The sequence below is a fragment of the Oncorhynchus gorbuscha genome, linkage group LG13, assembly GCF_021184085.1.
Source record: "Oncorhynchus gorbuscha isolate QuinsamMale2020 ecotype Even-year linkage group LG13, OgorEven_v1.0, whole genome shotgun sequence".
Lineage (NCBI taxonomy): Eukaryota > Metazoa > Chordata > Actinopteri > Salmoniformes > Salmonidae > Oncorhynchus > Oncorhynchus gorbuscha.
This window is the reverse complement of record NC_060185.1, coordinates 2268713-2288124: the sequence shown is the minus strand read 5'-3', so window position 1 is coordinate 2288124 and position 19412 is coordinate 2268713. Positions and strand designations below refer to the sequence as shown.

The 19412-nt window shown below is 48.2% G+C and overlaps 1 protein-coding gene across 1 annotated transcript; it reads right to left on the bottom strand.

Moving 5' to 3' along the window:
- Positions 1 to 5256: 5256 nt before the first annotated feature.
- Positions 5257 to 17404, bottom strand: LOC123993820 (centrosomal protein of 126 kDa-like). Its single transcript, XM_046296288.1, has 5 exons — positions 17024 to 17404; positions 16083 to 16195; positions 8945 to 9090; positions 6369 to 6468; positions 5257 to 5860 (listed from the first exon to the last, which is right to left on the bottom strand). Exons 2-5 carry the CDS (start codon positions 16130 to 16132, stop codon positions 5257 to 5259), a joined length of 900 nt encoding a protein of 299 aa, XP_046152244.1. The 5' UTR covers positions 16133 to 16195; positions 17024 to 17404.
- Between the last annotated feature and the right edge of the window lie 2008 nt (positions 17405 to 19412).

Below are 19412 nucleotides of genomic sequence, written 5' to 3'. Positions count from 1 at the left end.
CACTCTAACCACTAGGCTACCGGTTACTAGTCCAACGCTAACCACTAGGCTACCTTCCGGTTACTTCCCGGTTACTAGTCCAACGCTCTAACCACTAGGCTACCTTCCGGTTACTAGTCCAACGCTCTAACCACTAGGCTACCTTCCGGTTACTAGTCCAACGCTCTAACCACTAGACTACCTTCCGGTTACTTCCGGTTACTAGTCTAACGCTCTAACCACTAGGCTACCTTCCGGTTACTCCGGTTGCTAGTCCAACGCTCTAACCACTAGGCTACCTTCCGGTTACTAGTCCAACGCTCTAACCACTAGGCTACCTTCCGGTTACTAGTCCAACGCTCTAACCACTAGTTTCCGGCTACTAGTCCAACGCTCTAACCACTAGGCTACCTTCCGGTTACTTCCGGGGTTACTAGTCCAACGCCCAACCACTAGGCTGCCCTGCCGCCCCGGAGCGTTACGTTTTTTTGAACCTCTCCAGCTTGCTGATAATAAAGAATGATTCATTTAATATTGACTTCAGGTGTCCCTGGTGGTCATTTCCAACACACGTCCTTCTCAACTGGTGACAACAACACATGTATTAGAGACGTGAGGACCGGACAGTCTGATCAATCTACAGTACAGTACATTACCCTCCTTGGTGGCTAAGGCACTACGGACTCCATGCCAGAGCTGGGAGATCTCCTCGTCTGTGGGAGTACGGTCCAGACAGAGGCCATTCTCATGGTACAGAAGCTCCCCATCTGGCAGCCTCCCCTGGGCGTCCTGCTGGCCTGACATGGGGGTGGCCTTGGATGGGTTGGAAATAACGCTGCTATCTGCCCTAATGACATGTGTACGGGTCTGGGACGGGGCGAGGCTGTCCAGGGTGTTATTATTACACAAAGCCTCATCTACAGGAATCCCTGCTTTAGTAGCAGCAGAGTTAGACTGATCCATGTTGTAAGGAGTCTTGGTGGTGTCATTAGAGTGATCCATGTTGTAAAGGAGTCTTGCTGGTGTAGGATACTACAGCATCCGTCTCTCTTGTGTGTGTTTTTGGTTCCATGGTTTCAGTGCGGGGCGGGGGACGAGGCACCATGACCTTGCCGTGGGTCACCCAGGCCACGTGGCTGCTGGCCTCCGTAGCAGATTGGGGTCTGATGACCGTGCCTTTTCTGGAGCGGGACGAAACAGGATCCATCCCTGCCCTGGCAGATCTCACTCTCCTGGGGACTCTGGGGCACACGGTTCTCCCCCAGCTCCCCCGCTGGACCTTGACCTCCCTGGCTTCTACTCTGTCTCCTGGCCTCCTGGCCTCTCTCCTGGATCCCCTGGTGCCCCTGCAGCCTGTTCTCCTGGACCCTGACATCTGCCCAGGCCTGCTTGGTAAAGTGATAGCCGGTGGAGGCCAGAGGGGTGTTGGTGGCCACCGTCTGGCCCTGACCCTGTTGGTGGTCTGATGATGCTGAGTGTTTATGTGGAGGTAGTGGATACTCAGAAACACACTTGTTGTTTGTTATAGGACTCCGTTCCATCTCCTCCTCTTCCTCCAGATTTACCTCGTCAAACCAGCGTATCTTCTTTTTGATCATCTTGTCTGCATCCTTGCCTTTCCTTCGGGTCAGTTCCACACTATCTCTGATGGACATGGTGAATTGTTTGGTGAATATTAAATGCCTGGCGTTATACATACCAGAACAAGCGTTTCCTCCCGACACGCCGTATTTTGATTGTTTTTTAAGAATTCCCTTTATGCATCGGACTTCAGTGCCTTTATGATCTGTGGCTGTGCTGACAACAGCTACAGGTGGAGGAGATGGAGGTGTATCTGGGAGGTGTGTTGGTGTTATTTCCACCTGCAGGCTCTTTTGGCCTTTAGGGAAGTCAGACCTGATATTACAATGACCCAATGTCTGACTGAGAGGGTCTGTGTTCTTAGACCTCTCGGCTTTGGGCTCAGAGTTGGGCCTTGCTTTGGGCTCAGAGTTGAGCCTTGCTTTGGGCTCAGAGTTGGGCCTTGCTTTGGGCTCAGAGTTGGTCCTTGCTTTGGGCTCAGAGTTGGGCCTTGCTTTTGGCTCAGAGTTGGGCCTTGCTTTGGGCTCAGAGTTGGGCCTTGCTTTGGGCTCAGAGTCGGTCCTTGCTTTGGGCTCAGAGTTGGCCCCTGCTTTGGGCTCAGAGTTGGTCCCTTTGTTGAGGTTGTTCATGGCATTTTCTACACTGGGTTTGCTCCCGTGTGACTGGTGTTGTGTGCTTTTTGTTGGCTGAATGTTGGCCGTGTCCTCTCTGACCCCTGAGCTACTTTTAGTGTTATAACTGAGGATATGATCAGGGTTTGAGGAGGGGCTTCACACAGAAGGTCTTTGTGGCTGCAAGTTTTCCCAGGCAGAAGGACCTGTGTCGCCGACGGTTGTTTGGAATACTTGTCCTCCGGGTCTCTCACCTGCTGCCTAAATTCTAACTTTCCCTCTGGGATCAGACAAGAGGTGAACTCTAGCAGCGTTCTGTCTGGGGTAGAAGCCTTGGAGAACGCTACGACCCCGAGACTCTGTGGTCCCCCTCAGATGACTTTCCCTCTCCTGAGAGTGTTGGTCACCGTTATCTGAACGTATTGAGGATGTATCTATAATCCCACTCAGAGTTAGCAGGCTGTGGTGACTGACACTGAGGAGTGGGGGCTGGGTTATAGTGTTACTCTGTGATGATAATTGGTCTGTACAACTCTGCCACCCAGTGGCCTGAGAGAGCTGGTGCAGTCTGCTGTTACAATCTTCGACAGACTCCTCTGTCTGCCTTGGTCTGGGTGGCTGAGGGCTAGCATCAACTTTGCCCTGTTGGATTAGGAGGTTACCACTTAGGAAACTCTTTGTTGGTGGACAAAAGGACAAGTCAGAGGATGGACCATTGGGGTGTCTCTGGTGATCTAACCAAGAGCTGTGGACTCTCTCTACTGTGTTGTTGTGGTTTAAGCCGTCCTCCATTTCCAAGCTATCCAGACTGGACAGGCTCTCTGACTGAGTCACATTATGATGCTGGAATACAGAATAGATAGTTTTGTTGGTTGATTCATTGATATTTGGATAAAACAATTCATACAGATAAAAAAACTTTTTTTTTTTTTAAGTACCAAGAACCCCAGAGGATGAAATGGAAAGCATAAACACACTTATTTTCAATGAGTTCCTCTGAGATGTATTAAATCAACAACAGAAGAGATGTATTATTCAACAAGTGATGAATGTCATGACGGTATGATAGATATCCTTAATAATGTGCATAGCTACACTATATATACACAAAAGTATGTGGACGCCCCTTCAAACCAGTGGCTATTTCAGCTGACAGGTGTAATAAAATCGAGCACACAGCCATGCAATCTAGGATGCTACCTTTCCAACAAGTCAGTTCGTCTAATGTCTGCCCTGCTAGAGCTGCCCCGGTCAACTGTAAGTGTTGCTATTGTGAAGTGGAAATGTCTAGGAGCAACAACGGCTCAGCCGGAAAGTGGTAGACCACACAAGCTCAAAGTGTGGGACAGCTGAGTGCTGAAGCGCGTGAAAATCGTCTGTCCCCGAGTTCCTAACTGACTCTGGAAGAAACGTCAGCACAACAACTGTTCGTCGGGAGCTTCATGAAATGGGTTTTCATGGCCGAACAGCCGCACACAAGCCTAAGATCACCACGCGCAATGCCAAAGTGTCGGCTGGAGTAAAGCTCGCCGCCATTGGACTCTGGAGCAGTAGAAACTCGTTCTCTGGAGTGATGAATCACACTTCACCATCCGGCAGTCCGACGGACGAATCTGGATTTGGCGGAAGCCAGGAGAACGTTACCTGTCCGAATGCATAGTGCCAACTGTAAAGTTTGGTGGAGGAGGAATAATCGTCTGGGGCTGTTTTTTATGGTTGGGGCTAGGCCCCTTAGTTCCAGTGAAGGGACATCGTAAAGCTACAGCTTCCAACTTTGTGGCAACAGTTTGGAGACAGTTTGGAGAAGGCCCTTTCCTGTTTCAGCATGACAATGCCCCGGGCACAAAGCGAGGTCCATACAGAAATGGTTTGCAGAGATTGGTGTGGAAGAACTGGACTGGCCTGCACAGAGCCCTGACCTCAACCCCATCGAAGACCTTTGAACATTGATGAATTGGAATGCCGACTGCGAGCCAGGCCTAATCGCCCAACATCACTGCCCGACCTCACTAATGCTCTTGTGGTTGAATGGAAACAAGTCTCCGCAGCAATGTTCCAACATCTAGTGGAAAGCCTTCCCAGAAGAGTGGAGGCTGTTATAGCAGCAATGTTCCAACATCTAGTGGAAAGCCTTCCCAGAAGAGTGGAGGCTGTTATAGCAGCAATGTTCCAACATCTAGTGGAAAGCCTTCCCAGAAGAGTGGAGGCTGTTATAGCAGCAATGTTCCACCATCTAGTGGAAAGCCTTCCCAGAAGAGTGGAGGCTGTTATAGCAGCAATGTTCCAACATCTAGTGGAGAGCCTTCCCAGAAGAGTGGAGGCTGTTATAGCAGCAATGTTCCAACATCTAGTGGAAAGCCTTCCCAGAAGAGTGGAGGCTGTTATAGCAGCAATGTTCCAACATCTAGTGGAGAGCCTTCCCAGAAGAGTGGAGGCTGTTATAGCAGCAATGTTCCAACATCTAGTGGAAAGCCTTCCCAGAAGAGTGGAGGCTGTTATAGCAGCAAAGTTCCAACATCTAGTGGAAAGCCTTCCCAGAAGAGTGGAGGCTGTTATAGCAGCAATGTTCCAACATCTAGTGGAAAGCCTTCCCAGAAGAGTGGATATTTGGAAGGAGATGTTCGATGACCAGGTGTCCACATACTTTTGGTCATTTAGTGTATGTCAAGTATCTAGTGCCCCTGGGCCCATGCACAGACATAGGCAACATTCCTGTGTGTGCGCAGAGGGGCCTCTGTCTGTTGATGCAGGTCCAGGCAGTAGTAGCTACAGGCTAACATTACACTACAGGGACCTTTTAACTTTCACCTCCACAGCAACACATCCACAGAGAAGAGACGTAACGGTTAGCTTTTCCAGAGTTTAATTCAACAAGGATTTTCTAATTGAAACAACTCACCGATATAGGATATAAATGTAATAGCGATATGAACTGTAAAGCTTCAGAAGACATATGGGTAGTTTGCATGATTTAATAGAGATAGTTGACTCACAATGCCTACCTGTGGACTGCTACAGGTCTCCTTGTCCCACAGCTGTGTGTCCTGCAGCTCATTGAGGAACACCATGTCCCGCTCCCTGTCCCTCAGCTGTGTCCCCTGCAGTTCGTCCCTGTCCCTCGGCTGTGTCCCTTGCAGTTCGTCCCTGTCCTCAGCTGTGTCCCCTGCAGTTCGTCCCTGTCCCTCAGCTGTGTCCCCTGCAGTTCGTCCCTGTCCCTCGGCTGTGTCTCCTGCAGTTCGTCCCTGTCCCTCAGCTGTGTCCCCTGCAGTTCGTCCCTGTCCCTCAGCTGTGTCCCCTGCAGTTCGTCCCTGTCCCTCAGCTGTGTCCCCTGCAGTTCGTCCCTGTCCCTCAGCTGTGTCCCCTGCAGTTCGTCCCTGTCCCTCGGCTGTGTCCCTTGGAGTTCATCCCTGTCCCTCGGCTGTGTCTCCTGCAGTTCGTCCCTGTCCCTCAGCTGTGTGTCCTGCAGCTCGTCCCTCTCCTTGTCCCTCTCCCTCGGCTGTGTGTCCTGCAGATCGTCCCTGTCCCTCAGCTGTGTCTCCTGGAGCTGGCTGAGGAACAGTATTCTGTTCTTGAAGCTGCTGAAGGTTCTGTCCTGCATCAGTTTGCTGTAGGCCTCCAGGGCAGACAGGGTCCCCTGGTGGAGAGACGGGCTGTGTGTCGGGGGAGGCTTAGGGGATGAAGTGCAGCTCCTGTGTTTAAACCAGAGAAACATGCTGATGGTGATATGTGGTCGGTATAATAATGTTCATTATAAATACCAGGAAACTATAGGGTTGCTAACCTGATCCCAGATCAGTTTGTACTCTTGCCAGATCCATTGCTGCCAATGTCAAGCCAAACATGACAATGAGTGACAAAGAGTCTGTGGTATGATAGCACAAACAGACTGGGACTCAGGCTAGAAAATTACATGAATGAAAACCCTGGAGAAATACGCAGATGACGACACTCAGTTGGTGTAATAACGTTAATGAATTATAAATGTTTATAAAGTCATTATAATAGTTTACGTGTTCATAGGGTAATGGTTATACGTATATATATATATATATATATATATATATATATATATATATATATATATATATATATATATATATATATATATATATATATATATGTGTGTTGGAATATTCACTTCTTACTAGTACACATAGTACTTGTAAACAGTTTAGCTATTATAGCAGACCTTCTGACCTGTCGGGGGAGGGAGATTGTCTGGTATAGGAACTCAAGGTCAAGGTGCCTTGTATGTGATTAAGTGCCTCCTCGATATTAAGGGTGGTCTTCCTGAAAGCTGCAATACAACCGAGAGAAAAGTCTGTTAATGTAACTTGTTGGTATAATTACAGTGCCATCAAAAAGTATTCAGACACCTTGACTTTTTCCACATTTTGGTATGTTACTTATTCTAAAATGGATTTTTTTTAATATAAAAAAAATAAATCCTCAGCAATCTACACACACTACTCCACAATGTCAAAGCAGAAACAGGGTTGTAGAAATGTTTGTAAATATTACATTTACATAAGTATTCAGACCCTTTACATAAGTATTCACACCCTTTACATAAGTATTCACACCATTTACATAAGTATTCACACCATTTACATAAGTATTCACACCATTTACATAAGTATTCACACCATTTACATAAGTATTCACACCATTTACATAAGTATTCACACCATTTACATAAGTATTCACACCATTTACATAAGTATTCACACCATTTACTCAGTACTTTGTTGAAACACCTTTGGCAGAGATTACAGACTCGAGTCTTCTTGGGTATGATGCTACAAGCTTGCCACACCTGTATTTGGGGAGTTTCTCCTATTCTTCTCTGCAGATCCTCTCAAGTTGTTTTCAGGTCTCTCCAGAGATGTTAGATCGGGTTCAAGTCCGGGCTCTTGCTGGGCCACTCAAGGATATTAAGAAACGTGTCCCGAAGCCACTCCTGCATTGTCTTGTCTATGTACTTAGAGTCGTTGTCCTGTTGTAAGGTGAACCTTTGCCCCAGTTTGAGGTCATGGGTGCTCTGGAGTAGGTTTTCATGAAGGATCTCTCTGTACATTGCTCTGTTCATCTTTCCCTCGATCCTGACTAGTCTCCCAGTCCCTGCCTCTGAAAACCACTCCCACAGCATGATGCTGCCACCACCATGCTTCACTGTAGGGATGGTGCCAGGTTTCCTACAGATGTGACGTTTGCCATTCAGACCAAAGACTTCAATCTTGGTTTCATCAAACCAGAGAATCTTGTTTCTCATGGTCTGAGAGTCCTTTAGGTGCCTTTTGGCAAACTCCAAGCGGGCTGTCATGTGCCTTTTACTGAGGAGTGGCTTCTGTGGGACACTACCATGAAGGCCTGATTGGTGGAGTGCTGCAGAGATATTTGACCTTCTGGAAGGTTCTCCCTTCTCCACAGAGGAACTCTGGAGCTCTGTCAGAGTGACCATCAGGTTCTTGGTCACCTCTCTGACCAAGGTTCTTTTCCCCCAATTGCTCAGTTTGGCCCGGTGACCAGCTCTAGGAAGATTCTTGGTGGTTCCAATCTTCTTCCAATTAAGAATGATGGAGGCCACTGTGTTCTTGGGGACCTTCAATGCTGCAGAATGATGGAGGCCACTGTGTTCTTGGGGACCTTCAATGCTGCAGAATGATGGAGGCCACTGGGTTCTTGGGGACCTTCAATGCTGCAGAATGATGGAGGCCACTGTGTTCTTGGGGACCTTCAATGCTGCAGAATGATGGAGGCCACTGTGTTCTTGGGGACCTTCAATGCTGCAGAATGATGGAGGCCACTGTGTTCTTGGGGACCTTCAATGCTGCAGAATGATGGAGGCCATTGTGTTCTTGGGGACCTTCAATGCTGCAGAATGATGGAGGCCACTGTGTTCTTGGGGACCTTCAATGCTGCAGAATGATGGAGGCCACTGTGTTCTTGGGGACCTTCAATGCTGCAGGCATTTTGGTACCCTTCCCCAGATCTGTGTCCCCCGACACAATCCTGTCTCTGAGCTCTGGGGACTATTCCTTCGATCGCATGGTTTGGTTGTTGCTCTGACATGCACTGCCAACTGTGGGACTTTCTATAGACAGGTGTTTGCCTTTCCAAATGTCAAATCAACTGAATTGACCACAGGTGGACTCCAATCAACTGAATTGACCACAGGTGGACTCCAATCAACTGAATTGACCACAGGTGGACTCCAATCAACTGAATTGACCACAGGTGGACTCCAATCAACTGAATTGACCACAGATGGACTCAATCAACTGAATTGACCACAGGTGGACTCCAATCAACTGAATTGACCACAGGTGGACTCCAATCAATTTAATTGACCACAGGTGGACTCCAATCAAGTTGTAGAAACATGGATGATGATCAATGGAAACAGGATGCGCCTGAGATCAATTTCGAGTCTCATAGCAAAGGGTCTGAATACTAATACTAAGGTACTTATTTTAAAATTATTTTTAAAAAATGAGCAAACATTTCTAAAAACCTGTTTTCGCATCATCATTATGTGGTATTGATGAGGTAAAAAAATATATTTATATCATTTTTTAAATAAGGCTGCAACTTAACGAAATGTGTAAAAAGTCAAGGGGTCTGAATACTTCCCTAACGCCTTGCAGTGTGTGACTCATTCCATTCAGGTATTTTCTCAAGAACGCATTTCAGTTACAAACCACAAAGAGTAAAGTAGAGGCTAGTAAATGTGTTTTTCTGTGTGAAATACAGCTTTGGGCTGTGCGACTGACATTGTCTGCGTCTCTGTGAGGGGGGCAGATGCGCCCTCTGGTAGCGTTCGGTAGCATCCTGGACTCTCTGTTTACGTTGCTGTAGGATGCTCTCCCTCAGCCTCTGTTCCTGGACGTCCCACAGCTTCCTCCTCTCCTCCAGAACCCTGCATGGAGAACACAGAGAACACATTACAGACTGGTCCCAGACCTGTTTAACCAACTCCTCTCCTCCAGAACCCTGCAAGGAGAACACAGAGAATACATTACAGACTGGTCCCAGACCTGTTTAACAACTCCTCTCCTCCAGAACCCTGCATGGAGAACACAGAGAACACATTACAGACTGATCCCAGACCTGTTTAACCAACTCCTCTCCTCCAGAACCCTGCATGGAGAACACAGAGAACACATTACAGACTGGTCCCAGACCTGTTTAACCAACTCCTCTCCTCCAGAACCCTGCATGGAGAACACAGAGAACACATTACAGACTGATCCCAGACCTGTTTAACCAACTCCTCTCCTCCAGAACCCTGCAAGGAGAACACAGAGAATACATTACAGACTGGTCCCAGACCTGTTTAACCAACTCCTCTCCTCCAGAACCCTGCAAGGAGAACACAGAGAATACATTACAGACTGGTCCCAGACCTGTTTAACAACTCCTCTCCTCCAGAACCCTGCATGGAGAACACAGAGAACACATTACAGACTGATCCCAGACCTGTTTAACCAACTCCTCTCCTCCAGAACCCTGCATGGAGAACACAGAGAACACATTACAGACTGGTCCCAGACCTGTTTAACCAACTCCTCTCCTCCAGAACCCTGCATGGAGAACACAGAGAACACATTACAGACTGATCCCAGACCTGTTTAACCAACTCCTCTCCTCCAGAACCCTGCAAGGAGAACACAGAGAATACATTACAGACTGGTCCCAGACCTGTTTAACCAACTCCTCTCCTCCAGAACCCTGCATGGAAAACACAGAGAACACATTACAGACTGATCCCAGACCTGTTTAACCAACTCCTCTCCTCCAGAACCCTGCATGGAGAACACAGAGAACACATTACAGACTGATCCCAGACCTGTTTAACCAACTCCTCTCCTCCAGAACCCTGCATGGAGAACACAGAGAACACATTACAGACTGGTCCCAGACCTGTTTAACCAACTCCTCTCCTCCAGAACCCTGCATGGAGAACACAGAGAACACATTACAGACTGATCCCAGACCTGTTTAACCAACTCCTCTCCTCCAGAACCCTGCAAGGAGAACACAGAGAATACATTACAGACTGGTCCCAGACCTGTTTAACCAACTCCTCTCCTCCAGAACCCTGCATGGAAAACACAGAGAACACATTACAGACTGATCCCAGACCTGTTTAACCAACTCCTCTCCTCCAGAACCCTGCATGGAGAACACAGAGAACACATTACAGACTGGTCCCAGACTTGTTTAACCAACTCCTCTCCTCCAGAACCCTGCATGGAGAACACAGAGAACACATTACAGACTGGTCCCAGACCTGTTTAACCAACTCCTCTCCTCCAGAACCCTGCAAGGAGAACACAGAGAACACATTACAGACTGGTCCCAGACCTGTTTAACCAACTCCTCTCCTCCAGAACCCTGCATGGAGAACACAGAGAACACATTACAGACTGATCCCAGACCTGTTTTAACAAACTCTTCTCTTATTATCATAGTCACAACGAGAATATATAGACTGGTCCCAGATTGTACCTTAGCCAACTCCTCTGACTAGCATTTTCACATAGGTTTTAACCTGGTCCCAGTTCCATCAAGATTGATTGATCTTTTGTTTAAGCCCACAGGAAACTGAGTCCATTCCTTGAGGTGCATCACAGCAGTCATTAAATAGTTGAAGGAAACACTCCTGTGACAACGGGTTGGTTTAGAGAGGGAAAATTACATGTTTATTTTTTATTTTACCTTTATTTAACTAGGCAAGTCAGTTAAGAACAAATTCTGACGGCCTAGGAACAGTGGGTTAACTGCCTGTTCAGGGGCAGAACGACAGATTAGGACCTAGCAACCTTTCGGTTACTAGTCCAACACTCTAACCACTAGGCTACCCTGCCTCCTCTACACTCTAACCACTAGGCTACCCTGCCGCCTCTACACTCTAACCACTAGGCTACCCTGCTGCCTCTACACTCTAACCACTAGGCTACCCTGCCACCTCTACACTCTAACCACTAGGCTACCCTGCCTCCTCTACACTCTAACCACTAGGCTACCCTGCCGCCTCTACACTCTAACCACTAGGCTACCCTGCCGCCTCTACACTCTAACCACTAGGCTACCCTGCCGCCTCTACACTCTAACCACTAGGCTACCCTACCACCTCTACACTCTAACCACTAGGCTACCCTGCCGCCTCTACACTCTAACCACTAGGCTACCCTACCTCCTCTACACTCTAACCACTAGACTACTCTGCCGCCCTATCAGGCTTTTATGAACAAAAACTCACAATATTACAGAATATGTGCCATTTAACAGACACTTTTATCTAAAGCGACTGACAGTCATGTGTGGGTGGCCCGAGCGAGAATCTAACCCATAACCTTTGGGCGATGCAAGCGCCCTGCTCTACCGACTGAGCCACACCAGCACACCTTGGTAAATGGCTTCAAAAACAATATGATGATTTCTCCCAGGAAGACTTCTCTTGGCTGGCCTGAAAATGCTCCTTCCATAGAAATAAACAATTAAAGAGGTTGGCTACTGTTCATTAATCTCTCTCTCTCACACACACACACACACACACACACACACACACACACACACACACACACACACACACACACACACACACACACACACACACACACACACACACACACAACACACACACACACACACACACACACACACACACACACACACACACACACACACACACACACACACACACACACACACACACACACACACACACACACACACACACACACACCTCATTCGGTAGTGTTGTCCTTAGAAACCCTAACGCTGACTTAATCATACTTCTGTCCTGTCAGCGGGTCTCTGGAGCTCTCCACATTTATTCTACAATAAATCACCCCTCCAGTAGTCTAGTCAGGCCTGACAGGGTCACCCCTCCAGTAGTCTAGTCAAACTAGCCCTGACCTGACAGGGTCACCCCTCCAGTAGTCTAGTCAAACTAGCCCTGACCTGACAGGGTCACCCCTCCAGTAGTCTAGTCAGACTAGCCCTGGCCTGACAGGGTCACCCCTCCAGTAGTCTAGCCCTGGCCTGACAGGGTCACCCCTCCAGTAGTCTAGTCAGACCTGACAGGGTCACCCCTCCAGTAGTCTAGTCAGACCTGACAGGGTCACCCCTCCAGTAGTCTAGTCAGACCTGACAGGGTCACCCCTCCAGTAGTCTAGCCCTGGCCTGACAGGGTCACCCCTCCAGTAGTCTAGCCCTGGCCTGACAGGGTCACCCCTCCAGTAGTCTAGTCAGACCTGACAGGGTCACCCCTCCAGTAGTCTAGTCAGACCTGACAGGGTCACCCCTCCAGTAGTCTAGCCCTGGCCTGACAGGGTCACCCCTCCAGTAGTCTAGCCCTGGCCTGACAGGGTCACCCCTCCAGTAGTCTAGCCCTGGCCTGACAGGGTCACCCCTCCAGTAGTCTAGCCCTGGCCTGACAGGGTCACCCCTCCAGTAGTCTAGCCCTGGCCTGACAGGGTCACCCCTCCAGTAGTCTAGTCAGACCTGACAGGGTCACCCCTCCAGTAGTCTAGCCCTGGCCTGACAGGGTCATCCCTACAGTAGTCTAGTCAGACCTGACAGGGTCACCCCTCCAGTAGTCTAGTCAGACCTGACAGGGTCACCCCTCCAGTAGTCTATCCCTGGCCTGACAGGGTCACCCCTCCAGTAGTCTAGTCAGGCCTGACAGGGTCACCCCTCCAGTAGTCTAGCCCTGGCCTGACAGGGTCACCCCTCCAGTAGTCTAGCCCTGGCCTGACAGGGTCACCCCTCCAGTAGTCTAGTCAGACCTGACAGGGTCACCCCTCCAGTAGTCTATTCAAGCCTGACAGGGTCACCCCTCCAGTAGTCTATTCAGACTAGCCCTGGCCTGCAGTTGGCTCATTACCCGGAGGTCTAATTCAAGATAACAGGATAAAATCCTGCTGATGTAACAATAGAACTTTAATCCGTCTCCTCGCCCCGACCCGGGTTCCAACCAGGGACCCTCTACACACATCAACAACAGTCATCCTCGAAGCATCGTTACCCAACGCTCCACAAAAGCCACGGCCCTTGCAGAGCAAGGGGAACCACTACTTCAGGTCTCAGAGCAAGGGGAACCACTACTTCAGGTCTCAGAGCAAGGGGAACCACTACTTCAGGTCTCAGAGCAAGGGGAACCACTACTTCAGGTCTCAGAGCAAGGGGAACCACTACTTCAGGTCTCAGAGCAAGGGCAACCACTACTTCAGGTCTCAGAGCGAGGGAAACCACTACTTCAGGTCTCAGAGCAAGGGGAACCACTACTTCAGATCTCAGAGCAAGGGGAACCACTACTTCAGGTCTCAGAGCGAGGGACGTCACCCGATTGAAACGCACCACCGCTAACTAGCTAGCCATTTCACATCGGTTACACTGACAGCTTTACAGTCACAGTGGATATGTCCTCCTCTAGATAGCTTTACAGTCACAGTGGAGGTGTCCTCCTCTAGATAGCTTTACAGTCACAGTGGAGGTGTCCTCCTCTAGATAGCTTTACAGTCACAGTGGAGGTGTCCTCCTCTAGATAGCTTTACAGTCACAGTGGAGGTGTCCTCCTCTAGATAGCTTTACAGTCACAGTGGAGGTGTCCTCCTCTAGATAGTCACAGTGGATGTGTCCTCCTCTAGATAGCTTTACAGTCACAGTGGAGGTGTCCTCCTCTAGATAGCTTTACAGTCACAGTGGATGTGTCCTCCTCTAGATAGCTTTACAGTCACAGTGGAGGTGTCCTCCTCTAGATAGCTTTACAGTCACAGTGGAGGTGTCCTCCTCTAGATAGCTTTACAGTCACAGTGGAGGTGTCCTCCTCTAGATAGCTTTACAGTCACAGTGGATGTGTCCTCCTCTAGATAGTTTTACAATATATATCGTTCTGCCCCCGAACAAGGCAGTTAACCCACTGTTCCCCGGTAGGCCGTCATTGTAAATAAGAATTTACCGAGCTAAATAAAAGGTTAAATAATACAAAAGTAGTGCACTAAACAGGGCAGAAATATGGGTTGTACTTGGACGGAGGGATTCGCTAGTAGCAGCAGGGTGCTAATGACGTGGTCCAGACTACAGGTCTGGTAGCCTAGTGGTTAGAGTGTAGAGGAGGCAGGGTAGTCTAGTGGTTAGAGTGTAGAGGTGGCAGGGTAGCCTAGTGGTTAGAGTGTAGAGGTGGCAGGGTCGCCTAGTGGTTAGAGTGTAGAGGTGGTAGGGTAGCCTAGTGGTTAGAGTGTAGAGGTGGCAGGGTAGCCTAGTGGTTAGAGTGTAGAGGTGGCAGGGTAGCCTAGTGGTTAGAGTGTAGAGGCGGCAGGGTAGCCTAGTGGTTAGAGTGTAGAGGAGGTAGGGTAGCCTAGTGGTTAGAGTGTAGAGGAGGCTGGTAGCCTAGTGGTTAGAGTGTAGAGGAGGTAGGGTAGTGGTTAGAGTGTAGAGGAGGTAGGGTAGTGGTTAGTGTAGAGGAGGTAGGGTAGTGGTTAGTGTAGAGGAGGTAGGGTAGTGGTTAGAGTGTAGAGGAGGTAGGGTAGTGGTTAGTGTAGAGGAGGTAGGGTAGTGGTTAGTGTAGAGGAGGTAGGGTAGTGGTTAGAGTGTAGAGGAGGTAGGGTAGTGGTTAGTGTAGAGGAGGTAGGGTAGTGGTTAGAGTGTAGAGGAGGTAGGGTAGTGGTTAGTGTAGAGGAGGTAGGGTAGTGGTTAGAGTGTAGAGGAGGTAGGGTAGTGGTTAGAGTGTAGAGGAGGTAGGGTAGTGGTTAGTGTAGAGGAGGTAGGGTAGTGGTTAGTGTAGAGGAGGTAGGGTAGTGGTTAGTGTAGAGGAGGTAGGGTAGTGGTTAGAGTGTAGAGGAGGTAGGGTAGTGGTTAGAGTGTAGAGGAGGTAGGGTAGTGGTTAGAGTGTAGAGGAGGTAGGGTAGTGGTTAGTGTAGAGGAGGTAGGGTAGTGGTTAGTGTAGAGGAGGTAGGGTAGTGGTTAGAGTGTAGAGGAGGTAGGGTAGTGGTTAGTGTAGAGGAGGTAGGGTAGTGGTTAGAGTGTAGAGGAGGTAGGGTAGTGGTTAGTGTAGAGGAGGTAGGGTAGTGGTTAGTGTAGAGGAGGTAGGGTAGTGGTTAGAGTGTAGAGGAGGTAGGGTAGTGGTTAGTGTAGAGGAGGTAGGGTAGTGGTTAGAGTGTAGAGGAGGTAGGGTAGTGGTTAGAGTGTAGAGGAGGTAGGGTAGTGGTTAGAGTGTAGAGGAGGTAGGGTAGTGGTTAGAGTGTAGAGGAGGTAGGGTAGTGGTTAGTGTAGAGGAGGTAGGGTAGTGGTTAGTGTAGAGGAGGTAGGGTAGTGGTTAGTGTAGAGGAGGTAGGGTAGTGGTTAGTGTAGAGGAGGTAGGGTAGTGGTTAGTGTAGAGGAGGTAGGGTAGTGGTTAGTGTAGAGGAGGTAGGGTAGTGGTTAGAGTGTAGAGGAGGTAGGGTAGTGGTTAGAGTGTAGAGGAGGTAGGGTAGTGGTTAGAGTGTAGAGGAGGTAGGGTAGTGGTTAGAGTGTAGAGGAGGTAGGGTAGTGGTTAGAGTGTAGAGGAGGTAGGGTAGTGGTTAGAGTGTAGAGGAGGTAGGGTAGTGGTTAGAGTGTAGAGGAGGTAGGGTAGTGGTTAGAGTGTAGAGGAGGTAGGGTAGTGGTTAGAGTGTAGAGGAGGTAGGGTAGTGGTTAGAGTGTAGAGGAGGTAGGTAGCAGCAGGGTGCTGATGATGTGGTCCAGACCACAGGACACTTTAGAACATGTTCATACAACTCATTTTTAGTTAGGCTATGATCTGATCTGGGACCAGGCTGTGCTTTCAGACACGGCCTACGGTTGTTAGGTAGTAACCTGCCACATCACAATGAAACAGATCTGGGACCAGGCTTTAAGCAGAAGAACGTAGGTAAAGAAACTTACTTCCTTCGTCGGTTGGTTTCAGGGAGAAGCAGCGAGCTCGGGCCCTGCATGACTTCTGTTCCTCCACCAGGACATGCCGGTCATCTTCAAACACCCCATCAGCTCCTATCCTGCTGGTTTTGGCATCAGGCCTGGTTAAGGTGTTTATGCCGATTGTGTCATTAGTAGGTACACTTCATACAATAGAACAAAGATATACATGCCCACTTTCATATGTAAAAAATAAACGACCCTACTTTTTGGCAGGCAACAACTGCAGCACCTACTGCAACTCTTGTGTTATTAAGCGTAGCTTCAGCCTAAACTCAATGTTTTATGTTGGCCTAGTTGCAGAATATACATGTCAAAGTACAATGTTTATAGTCAGAACCATGTGAATGAATTCCAACCCAATTAGGCCTATTTAGAGTACAAATAAAAACAGCAACACAGTATCAATCTACTGAATGAAAGAATGAATGCCATTTAATTTTTCATGTCAAACTGCTAGTTGGCAAAACACCCATCCCTAATGGGATTAATTGACACATAAACAGTCAGTCAGCCAGCCAGCCAGCCAGCCAGCCAGCCAGCCAGCCAGCCAGCCAGCCAGAATGCTGTCTGTCTGTCTGTCTGTCTGTCTGTCTGTCTGTCTGTCTGTCTGTCTGTCTGTCTGTCTGTCTGTCTGTCTGTCTGACTGCCTGCCTGCCTGCCTGCCAGTCTATCTGTCTGCCCGTCTGCCTGCCAGTCTATCTGTCTGCCTGCCAGTCTATCTGTCTGCCTGCCTGTCTGCCAGTCTGTCTGCCACTCTGTTCCATAAATATAAACATTAGGACCTAAACTAGCCATCTATAGCTGGATAATTCTCTATAGGTAATAGACACTACTACCTAAGGTTATGTTTCCCACTGAGCCAACAGTAGCCAGGCTATATTAGCAATGCCAATGTAGTGCAAGGATACGAGTAGAAGAAGTTGTCCTTCAGAGCTTTCATTCTAGGAAACAGCTGACGGGCTCGACGGGGTTACCAATACCACCCACAGTCTTCATTCGACCCAGTTCAGGATTAGACCCGGGACAAAAACAAAACTAAACCCAGACAGCAATGCTAGATAGAAAACGGGCAGTGACCCAGCCAACGAAACGTTAAACACTCACTGCTTTCCCGTTCATTTCGTCGCATGTAATATCACATTGGCAAACATTGCCACACACCAGGGGGGAAAAAGGATCCAAAGCTAAACTTTATTAATAAAAATAAAAACAAGTTAGCGTTTTCTATCTGAATTAATTTCTACAGTTGTCTGTGTACAACAGACACACGCCATGTTGGCAACCCGAGGACGCGCTTCCTTGACAACGGAGAATAATAAAATAAAAGGTTGTAGTTTCTGCGCAGTACCGGAAGTGGCCAGCAGGTGGCCCCCCTCTTCAACACCTTTCAGATGTGGTCAGGCTACCTGCTGCACATTTACTGTGCAGCCTCCAGGAGTCCAGTCTGAACCTGATATTCCAATGGACATGATACACGATATGTTTGAACCCATATAATGGTTGATTCAACCTAGCCTGTGGACCTAATCAACTAAACGGCACCTAAAGTTTTTATGTGCATAATAATAGTCAAATGCATATTGCTATTGAAAGAAGTTTGCTAATACTAAAGGTGTTTTTTTTTTTTTACAGCCATCATTCCATCAGCTAGAATGGAGCTGGCGTTTATAGCAGCCATTTAATGGGCTCCTGATCAGTTATTCTACTTTGTGTGTGTTTTTTTTTGTTGCTCTGATCTTAAAGCTGCAATATGTCACTTTATGGGTGACCTGACCAAATTCACATAGACATGTGAGATGTAGATCTGTCATTCTCATTGAAAGCCAGTCTAAGAAGCTGTAGATCTGTTCTATGTGTTATAGATATGTCATTCTCATTGAAAGCCAGTCTAAGAAGCTGTAGATCTGTTCTATGTGTTATAGATATGTCATTCTCATTGAAAGCCAGTCTAAGAAGCTGTAGATCTGTTCTATGTGTTGTAGATCTGTCATTCTCATTGAAAGCCAGTCTAAGAAGCTGTAGATCTGTTCTATGTGTTATAGATCTGTCATTCTCATTGAAAGCCAGTCTAAGAAGCTGTAGATCTGTTCTATGTGTTATAGATATGTCATTCTCATTGAAAGCCAGTCTAAGAAGCTGTAGATCTGTTCTATGTGTTATAGATCTGTCATTCTCATTGAAAGCCAGTCTAAGAAGCTGTAGATCTGTTCTATGTGTTATAGATATGTCATTCTCATTGAAAGCCAGTCTAAGAAGCTGTAGATCTGTTCTATGTGTGCTATTTTTATGCCTCTCATTCTTAAATTTGAGTTTTTGTGTCTTTTACTTTAGGTTTTGTAAACCAGTTTCAAACAACTTTAAGGGGGTAAATACTATATTTTGGGTTATTGAAAATATATTTCACAGCGGTTTAGATGGTACAATGATTCTCTACACTATTTTCAGTTTTGTCACAAACTATAGTGTAGTGGTATGTAATAGTACATAATGTGTCTTCATTATTTCCTATGACTGAAAATAGCTTCTGGACATTAAAGATCAGAGATCACTAACCTACATATTTGATGAATAATTATTATTCAATGACTCTTGGCCTTACAGGTCATACTGCTCACCCGGGACGAGGACCTAATCCCAGACACTGATGAGACTACGATACAGAGGTCGACGTGGGGGCCCCCTGATGAAACTACGAGACAGAGGTCGACGTGGGGGCCCCCTGATGAAACTACGATACAGAGGTCGACGTGGGGGCCCCTGATGAGACTACGATACAGAGGTCGACGTGGGGGCCCCTGATGAAACTACGAGACAGAGGTCGACGTGGGGGCCCCCTGATGAAACTACGATACAGAGGTCGACGTGGGGGCCCCCTGATGAGACTACGATACAGAGGTCGACGTGGGGGCCCCCTGATGAAACTACGAGACAGAGGTCGACGTGGGGGCCCCCTGATGAAACTACGATACAGAGGTCGACGTGGGGGCCCCCTGATGAGACTACGATACAGAGGTCGACGTGGGGGCCCCCTGATGAAACTACGATACAGAGGTCGACGTGGGGGCCCCTGATGAAACTACGATACAGAGGTCGACGCGGGGGCCCCTGATGAGTCTACGATACAGAGGTCGACGTGGGGTCCCCCTGATGAAACTGTGCTTGAGTGAGTGAGTGGGTGAGTGAGTGAGTGAGTGAGTGAGTGAGTGAGTGAGTGAGTGAGTGAGTGTGTGTGTGTGTGTGTGTTTGTGGGTGGGGGGAGGGGGGGTGTAGGTCAGACCAGGGGTGGAAGGGGAGAGA